This window comes from Pseudophryne corroboree, chromosome 6, assembly GCF_028390025.1.
Source record: "Pseudophryne corroboree isolate aPseCor3 chromosome 6, aPseCor3.hap2, whole genome shotgun sequence".
NCBI classification, from domain to species: domain Eukaryota; kingdom Metazoa; phylum Chordata; class Amphibia; order Anura; family Myobatrachidae; genus Pseudophryne; species Pseudophryne corroboree.
The window spans coordinates 624,804,189-624,817,621 of NC_086449.1; the positions used below are offsets into that span (position 1 = coordinate 624,804,189).

The 13,433-nt window shown below is 46.5% G+C and overlaps 1 protein-coding gene across 1 annotated transcript in view; it reads left to right on the top strand.

The window, feature by feature from the left end:
• Positions 1-13,433, top strand: part of LARS1 (leucyl-tRNA synthetase 1) — a 211,236-nt gene that overhangs the window by 51,449 nt on the left and 146,354 nt on the right. The window contains exon 10 of the mRNA XM_063928113.1: positions 12,593-12,818. Within this exon, the coding sequence (XP_063784183.1) occupies positions 12,593-12,818 (226 nt within the window). The remainder of the gene's footprint in view (positions 1-12,592; positions 12,819-13,433) is intronic.

The window sequence follows — 13,433 nt, forward strand, 5'->3', positions numbered from 1 at the left end:
GAGGATTCCAAGTCCCTTGATGTAGTCAGGGCCTTAAAAATTTATGTAGCCAGGACGGCTCGGGTTAGGAAAACAGAGGCTCTGTTTGTCCTGTATGCAGCCAACAAGGTTGGCGCTCCTGCTTCTAAGCAGACTATTGCTCGCTGGATCTGTAACACGATTCAGCAGGCTCATTCTACGGCTGGATTGCCGTTACCAAATTCGGTTAAGGCCCATTCCACTAGGAAGGTGGGCTCTTTTTGGGCGGCTGCCCGAGGCGTCTCGGTATTACAGCTTTGCCGAGTGGCGACTTGGTCAGGGTCAAACACTTTTGCAAAGTTCTACAAGTTTGATACCCTGGCTGATGAGGACCTACTGTTTGCTCAATCGGTGCTGCAGAGTCATCCGCACTCTCCCGCCCGGTCTGGAGCTTTGGTATAATCCCCATGGTCCTTACGGAGTCCCCAGCATCCTCTAGGACGTAAGAGAAAATAAGATTTTAAACCTACCGGTAAATCTTTTTCTCCTAGTCCGTAGAGGATGCTGGGCGCCCGTCCCAGTGCGGACTATCTTCTGCAAGACTTGTATATAGTTTTTGCTTACATAAGGGTTATGTTACAGTTTTGATCAGTCTCGGGCTGATGCTGTTTTGTTTCATACTGTTAACTGGTTCGTGTATTCCATGTGATATGGTGTGGATGGTGTGGGCTGGTATGAATCTTGCCCTTAGATTAACAAAAATCCTTTCCTCGTACTGTCCGTCTCCTCTGGGCACAGTTTCTCTAACTGAGGTCTGGAGGAGGGGCATAGAGGGAGGAGCCAGTGCACACCCATTCTAAAGTTCTCTATAGTGCCCATGTCTCCTGCGGAGCCCGTCTATACCCCATGGTCCTTATGGAGTCCCCAGCATCCTCTACGGACTAGGAGAAAAAGATTTACCGGTAGGTTTAAAATCTTATTTTTGATTCACTAAAAGGGTCAAGGTTATTATTCCAATTTTTTTGTAAGACCAAAGCCAGACAGCTCGGTCAGACCGATATTGAACTTCAAAGATGGAATCCCTGCGGTCAGTGATTGCAGTTTTAGAACCACATAAATACATGATTTCGCTGGAACTCAAGCGTGCGTACTTACACATTTGTTCACCGCATCAAGCATACTTAAAATTTGCAGTACAACAAAACCATTATCAATTTCATGGCTTCTCATCAGCGCCTGTTATTCACAAAGGTGATGTCTGTGATGATAGCTCATCTCAGATCCCTGGGAGTGATAATGGTACTGTATTTAGATGACCTCATCAAGGCTCAGTTTCCACAAGTACTCCTTCAACATGCCTTACTCATGTACAGTGTACTAGTTCAGCACGGTTGGATTGTCAACTTCAAAATATCAAGCCTTGTCCCATGTCAAAGAATTCAATATCTAGGAATGATTCTGGATACGGCGTATCTACGAATTGACCTGCCAGAACAGAAAGCACAAAGTATTCGTCGTCTTGTACAGTTAAGTACTCAGACCACGGACAGTCTCATTTGTGCATTCGACTGTTAGGAAAGATGATGGCATCTTTTGAAGATCTCCAGTTCGGAAGATTTCACTCACGTCCTTTTCAGCTAGATCTTTTAGCACAGTGGTCAGGCTCTCATCTCCAAATTCATCAGATGGTGCGGTTGTCTTCAAGGGCCAGAGTATCACTACTCTGATGGCTCCAAGTACAGCATCTCACTGCAGGAAAACTGTTCAAAGTCTGGAATTGGATAATTCTGACGGACGCAAGTCTCAGAGGTTGGGGAGCAGTGGTCCTACATCGTCAATTTCGGGGTCTCTGGTCAAACCAAGAAAGATTACTGTCAATCAATGTCCTCAAACTCGGGCAATCTACAACGTTCTGCGTCATGCAGTTCAGTTACGCCAGTCTCAGACTGTTCAGGTTCAGTCGGATAACGTGACGGCAGTCATCTACATCAACAAATAAGGAGGGACTCTAAGTCGCATGACCAGGCGAGAAGTTGCTCGAATCCTGAATTGGGCTGAGCATCACCAAGTGATATTGTTGGCAGTGTTCATTCCAAGAGTGGACAACTGGGAAGCAGATTATCTCAGCTGTCAGGATTTTCATCCAGGAGAATGGGCTTTACATCGAAGGGTGTTCTACAGGTTGGTCCAGTGGTGGGGTTACCCACAGGTGGATTTAATGGAATCTCATCAAAATCCTCAAACTCCCCAGTATGTGTCCAGAACAGGAGATCCAAAGGCAGTGGCAATGGATGCTCTCACAATAGCATGGCTGTACAGCCTCGTGTATCTGTTTCCACTGCTTCCTTGGTTGCTAAAGCGGATCAAAAGAGAATACACTACCGTCATTCTGGTGGCACCTCAATGGTCTCGGAGAGCGTGGTTCTTGGATCTCCGCGGTCTACTCGCAGATGATCCCTGGCCGCTTCCGCTACGTTCAGACCTTCTACAACAGGGCTGGTTCTTTTACCCCGATTTAGCGCGGCTGCGTTCGACGGGATGTCTGTTGAAACCGCTCTCTTAAGACGAGAGGGCATTCCAGACTCTGTTATACCAACCATGTTACTTGCTAGGAAGCCAGTTACGGCAGCTCATTATCACAGGATTTGGCAAGCTTATATTGGTTGGTGTGAAGCTAGGCAGTTTCCAACTTCTTCTTTCAAGTTATCTCGTCTTTTGCTATTTTTTACAGGCGCGGTTAGATGGAGGACTTCGTTTAGCTACACTAAAAGTGCAGGTTTCTGCCTTGTCGAATTTCTTTCAAAGGCATTTGGCCCTTTTGCCAGCAGTTCACACTTTCCTACAAGGTGTCCTTAGAGTTCAGCCTCCATTTCTCTATCGTCCTAGTGGATGCTGGGGTTCCTGAAAGGACCATGGGGAATAGCGGCTCCGCAGGAGACAGGGCACAAAAAGTAAAGCTTTTCCAGATCAGGTGGTGTGCACTGGCTCCTCCCCCTATGACCCTCCTCCAGACTCCAGTTAGATTTTTGTGCCCGGCCGAGAAGGGTGCAATTCTAGGTGGCTCTCATAAAGAGCTGCTTAGAGAAAGTTTAGCTTAGGTTTTTTATTTTACAGTGATTCCTGCTGGCAACAGGATCACTGCAACGAGGGACAGAGGGGAGAAGAAGTGAACTCACCTGCGTGCAGGATGGATTGGCTTCTTGGCTACTGGACATCAGCTCCAGAGGGACGATCACAGGTACAGCCTGGATGGTCACCGGAGCCGCGCCGCCGGCCCCCTTGCAGATGCTGAAGTAAGAAGAGGTCCAGAATCGGCGGCTGAAGACTCCTGCAGTCTTCTAAAGGTAGCGCACAGCACTGCAGCTGTGCGCCATTTTCCTCTCAGCACACTTCACACGCAGTCACTGAGGGTGCAGGGCGCTGGGGGGGGGCGCCCTGGGAGGCAAATGAAAACCTATTAAAAGGCTAAAAATACCTCACATATAGCCCCCAGAGGCTATATGGAGATATTTAACCCCTGCCTGGATTCACAAAATAGCGGGAGACGAGCCCGCCGGAAAAGGGGCGGGGCCTATCTCCTCAGCACACGGCGCCATTTCCTCTCACAGCTCCGCTGGTCAGGACGGCTCCCAGGTCTCTCCCCTGCACTGCACTACAGAAACAGGGTAAAACAGAGAGGGGGGGCAAATTTAATGGCAATATTTTGATATATATAAAGCAGCTATAAGGGAGCACTTATTATAAGGCTATCCCTGTCATATATAGCGCTTTTTTGGTGTGTGCTGGCAGACTCTCCCTCTGTCTCCCCAAAGGGCTAGTGGGTCCTGTCTTCGTGTAGAGCATTCCCTGTGTGTCTGCTGTGTGTCGGTACGTGTGTGTCGACATGTATGAGGACGATATTGGTGTGGAGGCGGAGCAATTGCCAAATATGGGGATGTCACCTCCTAGGGGGTCGACACCAGAATGGATGCCTTTATTTGTGGAATTACGGGATAGCGTCAACTCGCTTAAGCAGTCGTTTGACGACATGAGGCGGCCGGACAATCAATTAGTGCCTGTCCAGGCGCCTAAAACACCGTCAGGGGCTGTGAAACGCCCTTTGCCTCAGTTGGTCGACACAGACCCAGACACAGGCACTGATTCCAGTGGTGACGGTGACGAATCAACCGTATTTTCCAGTAGGGCCACACGTTATATGATTTTGGCAATGAAGGAGGCGTTACATTTAGCTGATACTACAGGTACCACTAAACAGGGTATTATGTGGGGTGTGAAAAAACTACCTATAGTTTTTCCTGAATCAGAAGAATTAAATGACGTGTGTGATGAAGCGTGGGTTGCCCCTGATAAAAAGCTGATAATTTCAAAGAAATTATTGGCATTATACCCTTTCCCGCCAGAGGTTAGGGAGCGCTGGGAAACACCTCCTAGGGTGGACAAGGCGCTAACACGCTTATCTAAACAAGTGGCGTTACCCTCTCCTGAGACGGCCGCACTTAAAGATCCATCAGATAGGAGGATGGAAAATATCCAAAAAAGTATATACACACATGCAGGTGTTATACTACGACCAGCTATAGCGACTGCCTGGATGTGCAGTGCTGGGGTAGTTTGGTCAGAGTCCCCGATTGAAAATATTGATACCCTGGACAGGGACAATATTTTACTGTCGTTAGAACAAATAAAGGATGCATTTCTTTATATGCGTGATGCACAGAGGGATATCTGCACACTGGCATCACGGGTAAGTGCTATGTCCATTTCGGCCAGAAGAGCTTTATGGACGCGACAGTGGACAGGCGATGCGGATTCAAAACGGCATATGGAAGTTTTGCCGTATAAAGGGGAGGAGTTATTTGGAGTCGGTCTATCAGATTTGGTGGCCACGGCTACAGCCGGGAAATCCACCTTTCTACCTCAAGTCACTCCCCAACAGAAAAAGGCACCGACTTTTCAACCGCAGCCCTTTCGTTCCTTTAAAAATAAGAGAGCAAAGGGCTATTCATATCTGCCACGAGGCAGAGGTCGAGGGAAGAGACCGCAACAGGCAGCTCCTTCCCAGGAACAGAAGCCCTCCCCGGCTTCTACAAAAGCCTCAGCATGACGCTGGGGCTTCTCAAGCGGACTCGGGGACGGTGGGCGGTCGTCTCAAAAATTACAGCGCGCAGTGGGCTCACTCGCAGGTAGATCCCTGGATCCTGCAGATAATATCTCAGGGGTACAGGTTGGAATTAGAGACAGATCCACCTCGCCGTTTCCTGAAGTCTGCTTTACCAACGTCCCCCTCCGAAAGGGAGACGGTTTTGGAAGCCATTCACAAGCTGTACTCTCAGCAGGTGATAGTCAAGGTACCTCTTCTACAACAAGGGAAGGGGTATTATTCCACTCTATTTGTGGTACCGAAGCCGGATGGCTCGGTAAGGCCTATTCTAAATCTGAAGTCCTTGAACCTGTACATAAAGAAGTTCAAGTTCAAGATGGAGTCACTCAGAGCAGTGATAGCGAACCTGGAAGAAGGGGACTTTATGGTATCCTTGGACATCAAGGATGCGTATCTCCACGTTCCAATTTACCCCTCACACCAGGGGTACCTCAGGTTCGTTGTACAAAACTGTCACTATCAGTTTCAGACGCTGCCGTTTGGTTTGTCCACGGCACCTCGGGTCTTTACAAAGGTAATGGCCGAGATGATGATTCTTCTTCGAAGAAAAGGCGTATTAATTATCCCATACTTGGACGATCTCCTAATAAGGGCAAGGTCCAGAGAACAGCTAGAGATGGGATTAGCACTATCTCAAGAGGTGCTAAAGCAGCACGGATGGATTCTGAATATTCCAAAATCCCAATTAATGCCGACAACTCGTCTGCTGTTCCTAGGGATGATTCTGGACACGGTTCAGAAAAAGGTTTTTCTTCCCGAGGAAAAAGCCAAGGAGTTATCCGACCTGGTCAGGAACCTCCTAAAACCAGGAAAGGTGTCTGTACATCAATGCACAAGAGTCCTGGGAAAAATGGTGGCTTCTTACGAAGCAATTCCATTCGGCAGATTCCATGCAAGAATTTTCCAAAGGGATCTGTTGGACAAATGGTCAGGGTCGCATCTTCAGATGCACCTGCGGATAACCCTGTCTCCAAGGACAAGGGTATCTCTTCTGTGGTGGTTGCAGAGGGCTCATCTATTGGAGGGCCGCAGATTCGGCATACAGGATTGGATCCTGGTGACCACGGACGCCAGCCTGAGAGGCTGGGGAGCAGTCACACAAGGAAGAAACTTCCAGGGAGTGTGGTCGAGCCTGGAAAAGTCTCTTCACATAAACATTCTGGAACTAAGAGCAATCTACAATGCTCTAAGCCAGGCGGAACCTCTGCTTCAAGGAAGACCGGTGTTGATCCAGTCGGACAACATCACGGCAGTCGCCCATGTAAACAGACAGGGCGGCACAAGAAGCAGGAGTGCAATGGCAGAAGCTGCCAGGATCCTTCGCTGGGCGGAGAATCACGTGATAGCACTGTCAGCAGTGTTCATCCCGGGCGTGGACAACTGGGAAGCAGACTTCCTCAGCAGACACGATCTTCACCCGGGAGAGTGGGGACTTCATCCAGAAGTTTTCCACATGCTAATAAACCGTTGGGAAAGACCAATGGTGGACATGATGGCGTCTCGCCTCAACAAAAAACTGGACAGGTATTGCGCCAGGTCAAGAGATCCGCAGGCAATAGCTGTGGACGCGCTGGTAACACCTTGGGTGTACCAGTCGGTGTATGTGTTTCCTCCTCTGCCTCTCATACCAAAGGTATTGAGAATCATACGGCAAAGCGGAGTAAGAACGATACTAGTGGCTCCGGATTGGCCAAGAAGGTCTTGGTACCCGGAACTTCAAGAGATGGTCACGGACGATTCGTGGCCTCTACCTCTGAGAAGGGACCTGCTTCAACAGGGTCCCTGCCTCTTTCAAGACTTACCGCAGCTGCGTTTGACGGCATGGCGGTTGAACGCCAGATCCTAAAAGGAAAAGGCATTCCAGAAGAAGTCATTCCTACCTTGATTAAGGCAAGAAAGGAAGTCACCGCGAAGCATTACCACCGCATTTGGCGGAAATATGTTGCGTGGTGCGAGGATCGGAGTGCTCCGACGGAGGAATTTCAACTGGGTCGTTTCCTACATTTCCTGCAATCAGGATTGTCTATGGGTCTCAAATTGGGATCTATTAAGGTTCAAATTTCGGCCCTGTCAATATTCTTCCAAAAAGAATTGGCCTCAGTCCCTGAGGTCCAGACTTTTGTCAAAGGAGTACTGCATATACAGCCTCCTGTGGTGCCTCCGGTGGCACCGTGGGATCTAAATGTAGTTTTAGATTTCCTCAAATCCCATTGGTTTGAACCACTAAAAAATGTGGATTTGAAATATCTCACATGGAAAGTGACTATGTTACTGGCCCTGGCTTCCGCCAGGAGAGTATCTGAACTGGCGGCTTTATCTTATAAAAGCCCTTATTTAATTTTCCATTCGGATAGGGCAGAGCTGCGGACGCGTCCGCATTTTCTCCCTAAGGTGGTATCAGCGTTTCACCTGAACCAGCCTATTGTAGTGCCTGCGGCTACAAGCGACTTGGAGGACTCCAAGTTGTTGGACGTTGTCAGAGCTTTAAAAATATACATTTCAAGGACGGCTGGAGTCAGAAAATCTGACTCGCTGTTTATACTGTATGCACCCAACAAGTTGGGTGCGCCTGCTTCTAAGCAGTCGATTGCTCGTTGGATTTGTAACACAATTCAACTTGCACATTCTGTGGCAGGCCTGCCACAGCCTAAATCTGTTAAGGCCCATTCCACAAGGAAGGTGGGCTCATCTTGGGCGGCTGCCCGAGGGGTCTCGGCATTACAACTCTGCCGAGCAGCTACGTGGTCAGGGGAGAACACGTTTGTAAAATTCTACAAATTTGATACCCTGGCAAAAGAGGACCTGGAGTTCTCTCATTCGGTGCTGCAGAGTCATCCGCACTCTCCCGCCCGTTTGGGAGCTTTGGTATAATCCCCATGGTCCTTTCAGGAACCCCAGCATCCACTAGGACGATAGAGAAAATAAGAATTTACTTACCGATAATTCTATTTCTCGGAGTCCGTAGTGGATGCTGGGCGCCCATCCCAAGTGCGGTTTATCTGCAATACTTGTACATAGTTATTGTTAACTAATTCGGGTTATTGTTTAGGGAGCCATCTTTCAGAGGCTCCTCTGTTATCATACTGTTAACTGGGTTTAGATCACAAGTTGTACGGTGTGATTGATGTGGCTGGTATGAGTCTTACCCGGGATTCAAAATCCTCCCTTATTGTGTACGCTCGTCCGGGCACAGTACCTAACTGGAGTCTGGAGGAGGGTCATAGGGGGAGGAGCCAGTGCACACCACCTGATCTGGAAAAGCTTTACTTTTTGTGCCCTGTCTCCTGCGGAGCCGCTATTCCCCATGGTCCTTTCAGGAACCCCAGCATCCACTACGGACTCCGAGAAATAGAATTATCGGTAAGTAAATTCTTATTTTTTACCACCTACAGCTCCATGGGACTTGAATCTGGTTTTGATTTTTTTGCAGTCTTCAAATTTTGAACCCTTAAAATAAGTGGATGTTAAGTTTCTCACTTGGAAAACAGTTTTTCTCCTAGCCTTAGCTGCGGCAAGGCTTGTTTCAGGATTGGGTGCCTTGTCATGCAAGCCACCGTATCTGGTATTTCATGATGACAGAGCGGAACTTCAAACGAATCCCACTCTTCTACCGAAAGTATTCTCCTCTTTTCATATCAATCAACCAATCGTAGTTCCTGGGTTTTTTTTCTGAAAATTCAGGTACTCCAGCTACTTTGGATGTGGTACGCGCACTCAGCGTTTATATAGCTTCATCATCAACAAGTACGTAAAGCTGATACATTGTTCTTCATGATGCAGTCAAGATAGGGTGGGCAGCTTCCAAACAGACCTTGGCGAGATGGCTTAAGCTGACCATTCATCAAGCTTACCTTCATGCTAGTCTACAACCGCCTGCATCCGTTTCAGCACATTCCACACATCCTGTGGGAACGTCATGGGCAGCAGGTTGTGGAGCCTCTACGACGCAACTTTGCCGTGCGGCTACCTGGTCATCAGTGCACACGTTTGTGCGCTTTTACAAGTTTGATACGTTTGCAGCATCAGCATCTAGCTTTGGCCGTCTAGTGTTACAGGTGCGAACCTGCTCTCCCGCCCAAGGGGGAAACTTTGGTACGTCCAAAGAGTACTCCAGTGACCCCTAGTGGATGAAAAAGAAAATAGGATTTTGGTACTTTCCAGATAAATCCTTTTCTTTGAATCCACAGGGGGCACTGGACGCCCACCCAGAGCAGTTTCACCTGGCTTGTGGTAAGTTCTGTAGATCTTATGGTAACACATTCTCACCGACTTGTTCAAATGTTAAGGTGATTGTTATCTATTGTGTCAACTTTCTAGTTGTCGGTTATGTGTCTACTTTATAGTTATCCATTATGTTATAATGTTTTATGTAATTCTCCAGTGTTCATCCTCTCTATCGCTCTTGTTCGGCTCAGTAAAAACACTGAGGTACCTTGGGAGTAAGGAGGGGGTGGAGGGTTACTAATTTAAATATTTAAATGTGCCTATCCCTGCTAACGCCCCCGTCCATATCCAAAGAGTACTCCCTGTGGATTCAAAGAAAAGGATTTATCTGGTAAGTACCAAAATCCTTTTTTATCTTCTAGCAGGGTTGGATTCCGGACTCCGTCTAGGATCTCTGAAGGTTCAAGTTTCTGCATTGTCAATCTTCTTCCAGCGCAGATTGACGCTTCTTCCGTAAAGTCAGACTTTCTTGCATGGAGTTCTCAGGGTACAGCCTCTGTTTGTGCCGCCCACGGCACCTTGGGACTTGAATCTCGTGCTTGTTTTCCTCCAGTCTAGTTTCTTTTGAGCCTCTAGACTGAGGTAGACCTCAAATACCTAATATGGAAGACTGTCTTTTTACTGGCATTGGCTTATTGGTCGCAGGGTTTCCGAGTTGAGTGCTTTGTCCTGCAAACCACCTTACCCCATCTTTCACGAAGACAGAGCTTGAATTGAGGGCACATTCGTCTTTTCTTCCGAAGGTTGTTTCAGCTTCCATATCAGTCAGCCGATTGTGATCCCATCGTTATGTGATGATTCTGGTAAGCCTTCTACTCTGAACGTAGTTCGAGCTTTAAACATGTATGTAGCCCGAACAGCGCCGTTACCAAGTCGGATGCTTTATTTGTTCTTTATAATGCACACTGCTGGGGGTGGCCGGCTGCAAAGCAGACTTTGGCGCAATGGATTCGCATGATGATTCGTCAGGCTTATCTTCAAAAGGCTCAGCGACCACCGGTGTCAATTTGTGCTCACTCCACATGTTCTGTAGAGGGCGAATTTTCACACTTCTAAAATTTAAAGTGACAGGCTCCCTATAGCCACCCGTCTCTACCCCAGTGTCAGCTTGTTCGAGTGGATTCAGTATGATATCCCTCCTGTGGGGATCCCTGTGGTCAGGAGACTCCAGGTTCCCGACAGCCAGAATACCGTCGGCGAGCGCAGCTTGTCCCCTCGCTACGCTTACCTCACTTCGGGCCCAGTAGCAGCCTTTGGTCGCCACAGGGTTATATTTCCCCATGGGTGGTGCAGTGGACCTCCACCCGAGTGAGGATTTCGGGTGGCGGTTGGGATTCCAACCTCTGGTGTTTCACCGGGTGTTGGGATTCCAGCGTCGGTATCTTAACCACTTGGATCCCAGCAGCCGGCAAATTGATTGCCTTCCGTTCCAGTGCCCCCGGTAGCTTCAGAGAAAAGGATTTATCGGTAAATACCCAAATCTCCCTATTATCCGGTGTTAACACATAGAATCCAGGATAAGTTCCCGGTCTTACAGTATGTGTTAACATGGTTCAGGCACCCATTAACAGGCTATTTGTCTGGGATTTTTATTTAGGTCTACTTACACCAGAAAAGTGCAGCCTGTGGGCTTCCTTCAGGGACCAAAAATATGGTGAAGCACCCTGTGCAGAAAGGTTTAAGACACTATGGGGGTAATTAAGTTGTTTTGTGCTCCAGATTTCCCATCTAAAGTGACGGGAGATCACATGACGCAATTCAATAGGTTTTTTTTTTTCCTGTGCTGTTCGCACCCAGATCGGTCGGGTTTAGCAGTGTAAAGTGACTAATCCCGGCCAAATTAAAGGGGGGCAATGCAAAAAGTCCCATTTCAGCGCTCAAACACCTCTGGGGGTTTTACATGTGCAAGCTGCATTGTGGCACCTGTTAACATGATATGATTCCGTAAGCTTTGGCCAGTGATTTCAGGGGGTGCCTTTGACATGGACCCTGTGCTTCAACGGAGGTGCTGTCTCACTTGGTCTTTCCTCATCGATGTTGCTCCATAGAGCCAGCATTGATGATTGCTCAAGCAATGGATACTTTGAAATCCAACTGATTTCTATCATTCAATACAGACATTTGATACAGCAGTGATGTCACATCAATACAGCAACCAGGTCACTTCAATACAGCAGCCAGGTCACATAAAGAAAGTGAAAGAACACCTGAATGTACCATCTCCTGTATTTGCATCTATTTGGGTACATCGCCACACATCCATGAGATCCACTTGCCTCCACGTGTGTTGTACTACTCTGTACCTAACCCTTTTGCTAAATGCTCTTGATGTCTGGAGAAAATAAAAATAATACTAATAAACCATCTACCACTGTTAAAACAGCTGCTACTATTGATGATAATTTAAAATCACTTACAATTTAAAAAAGTTAAGATAGCCTTGTATGTATAAATATATGGTATCAGCTGCCAGAACAGGCATATATGGCTATTATATGAGGAAAACATTTAGGTTAGCATACATGCCAAGATAACCCTTGCAGTATGGCTCTAATATTGCATGATGTCACCTGAAGTGGATGTATGATTTTACATAAACTGTGAAAAAAGTAAATTGAGAATTGGATCAAAACATCTACCATATTATGCTCTAAACTTTACTTTTCTTGATTTTCATTTTATTTTTAATTTATTTGTGAGTAAAAATATTTTACAGAAATCTCTGAAGTGTGCTGGTGAAATTCTCTTGTCCATTTTATTTTTACCTTTTTGTAGAAGTTTAAAAGCTGCCACTAGATGGCATATCTTATAAGTTTAGTAGATGTCCAAAGAAGTGAACACCATGCACTAGTTATGTCAGAAGAGTTTCTATAGAAGATAATGACTTAAAAACAGCTGCCCTCTGTAGTGGCCTCTATGCATGGAAGGGTTAAGACAAGCACTCGGATGACATGTGGCACAATTAGTGCAGTAGGACCAGGAAAACACTCTAGTTGAATTGGTAATCATAATTTGACTAAAAATTTTTTTGCCTATCCAGATTAACATCTGACCTTTTTTTGATTAGATACTTACTAGGATAAAAATTCATTTTGAGTTCACATACCCTACAGTTTATGGCCATTTAGGTCTAAAAAGATCTTATTGCCTGTAAAAGTGTTTATAGATGGGGACTTTTGTAAATGTCTGTTGAAGTTTGTGATGATGTTTATCAATCTCTAATTTCTATTATGAATATTTATTTTCCAGTGGTCTGAAAGGAAAGAATGTTTTCCTAGTAGCTGCCACTCTGCGGCCAGAGACCATGTTTGGACAGACCAACTGCTGGCTCCGGCCTGACATGCCTTACATTGCGTTTGAGACTGCCACCGATGATATATTTGTCTGCACTCAAAGAGCAGCCAGGAACATGTCATACCAAGGTTTCACCAAAGATAATGGCGTTGTTCCAGTGGTTAAAGAACTAATGGGCGAGGTTAGAATTATACTGTATGCAATATTATATTTACAGATCCACAAGCATTGGACTGACATGTCAGCATGCTGTTACAGATTTTCTGCTGCTGCAAGGATACAGGGCTTCCATTGATCTGACATTTTCACCAGACAATTCATCTGCAATCGCAAAATTCAATCACAAATCATACATCTCTTATACAAATCTCAATCCCCTTGCCTGCAACTCCATCCTCGTCCTACCTGGGTGAACTGAGACTAGGTTGCAACTGGATGCATGGTTTCAGCGAGTATTCGCAACATGTGATAATTAGCAGTACACAAAGGAAACACATTACAATTAATGGACAGATAGAGCAAATCAATCAATATATTTGTATAAAGTGAACATAGTATGTAATTACCTGATAAATCTGATTCGATGAGGGGCACTTTAAAGACACTAGGGTATAGCAGATGCTGGAGTCTGGGCACTACAATTTCCTGAAACTAGCATCCATAGGGCTAGAGGGTGTCAAAAAGGTAGAACTTGATAAAGATGTTTGCTGAGGCAGTCCTGCAAAGCTACTCTGCTGAAGCACAGAACCAGACAGGAGGTCCCTAGTGACCATGTGGGCAGATAACCCCCTAAATC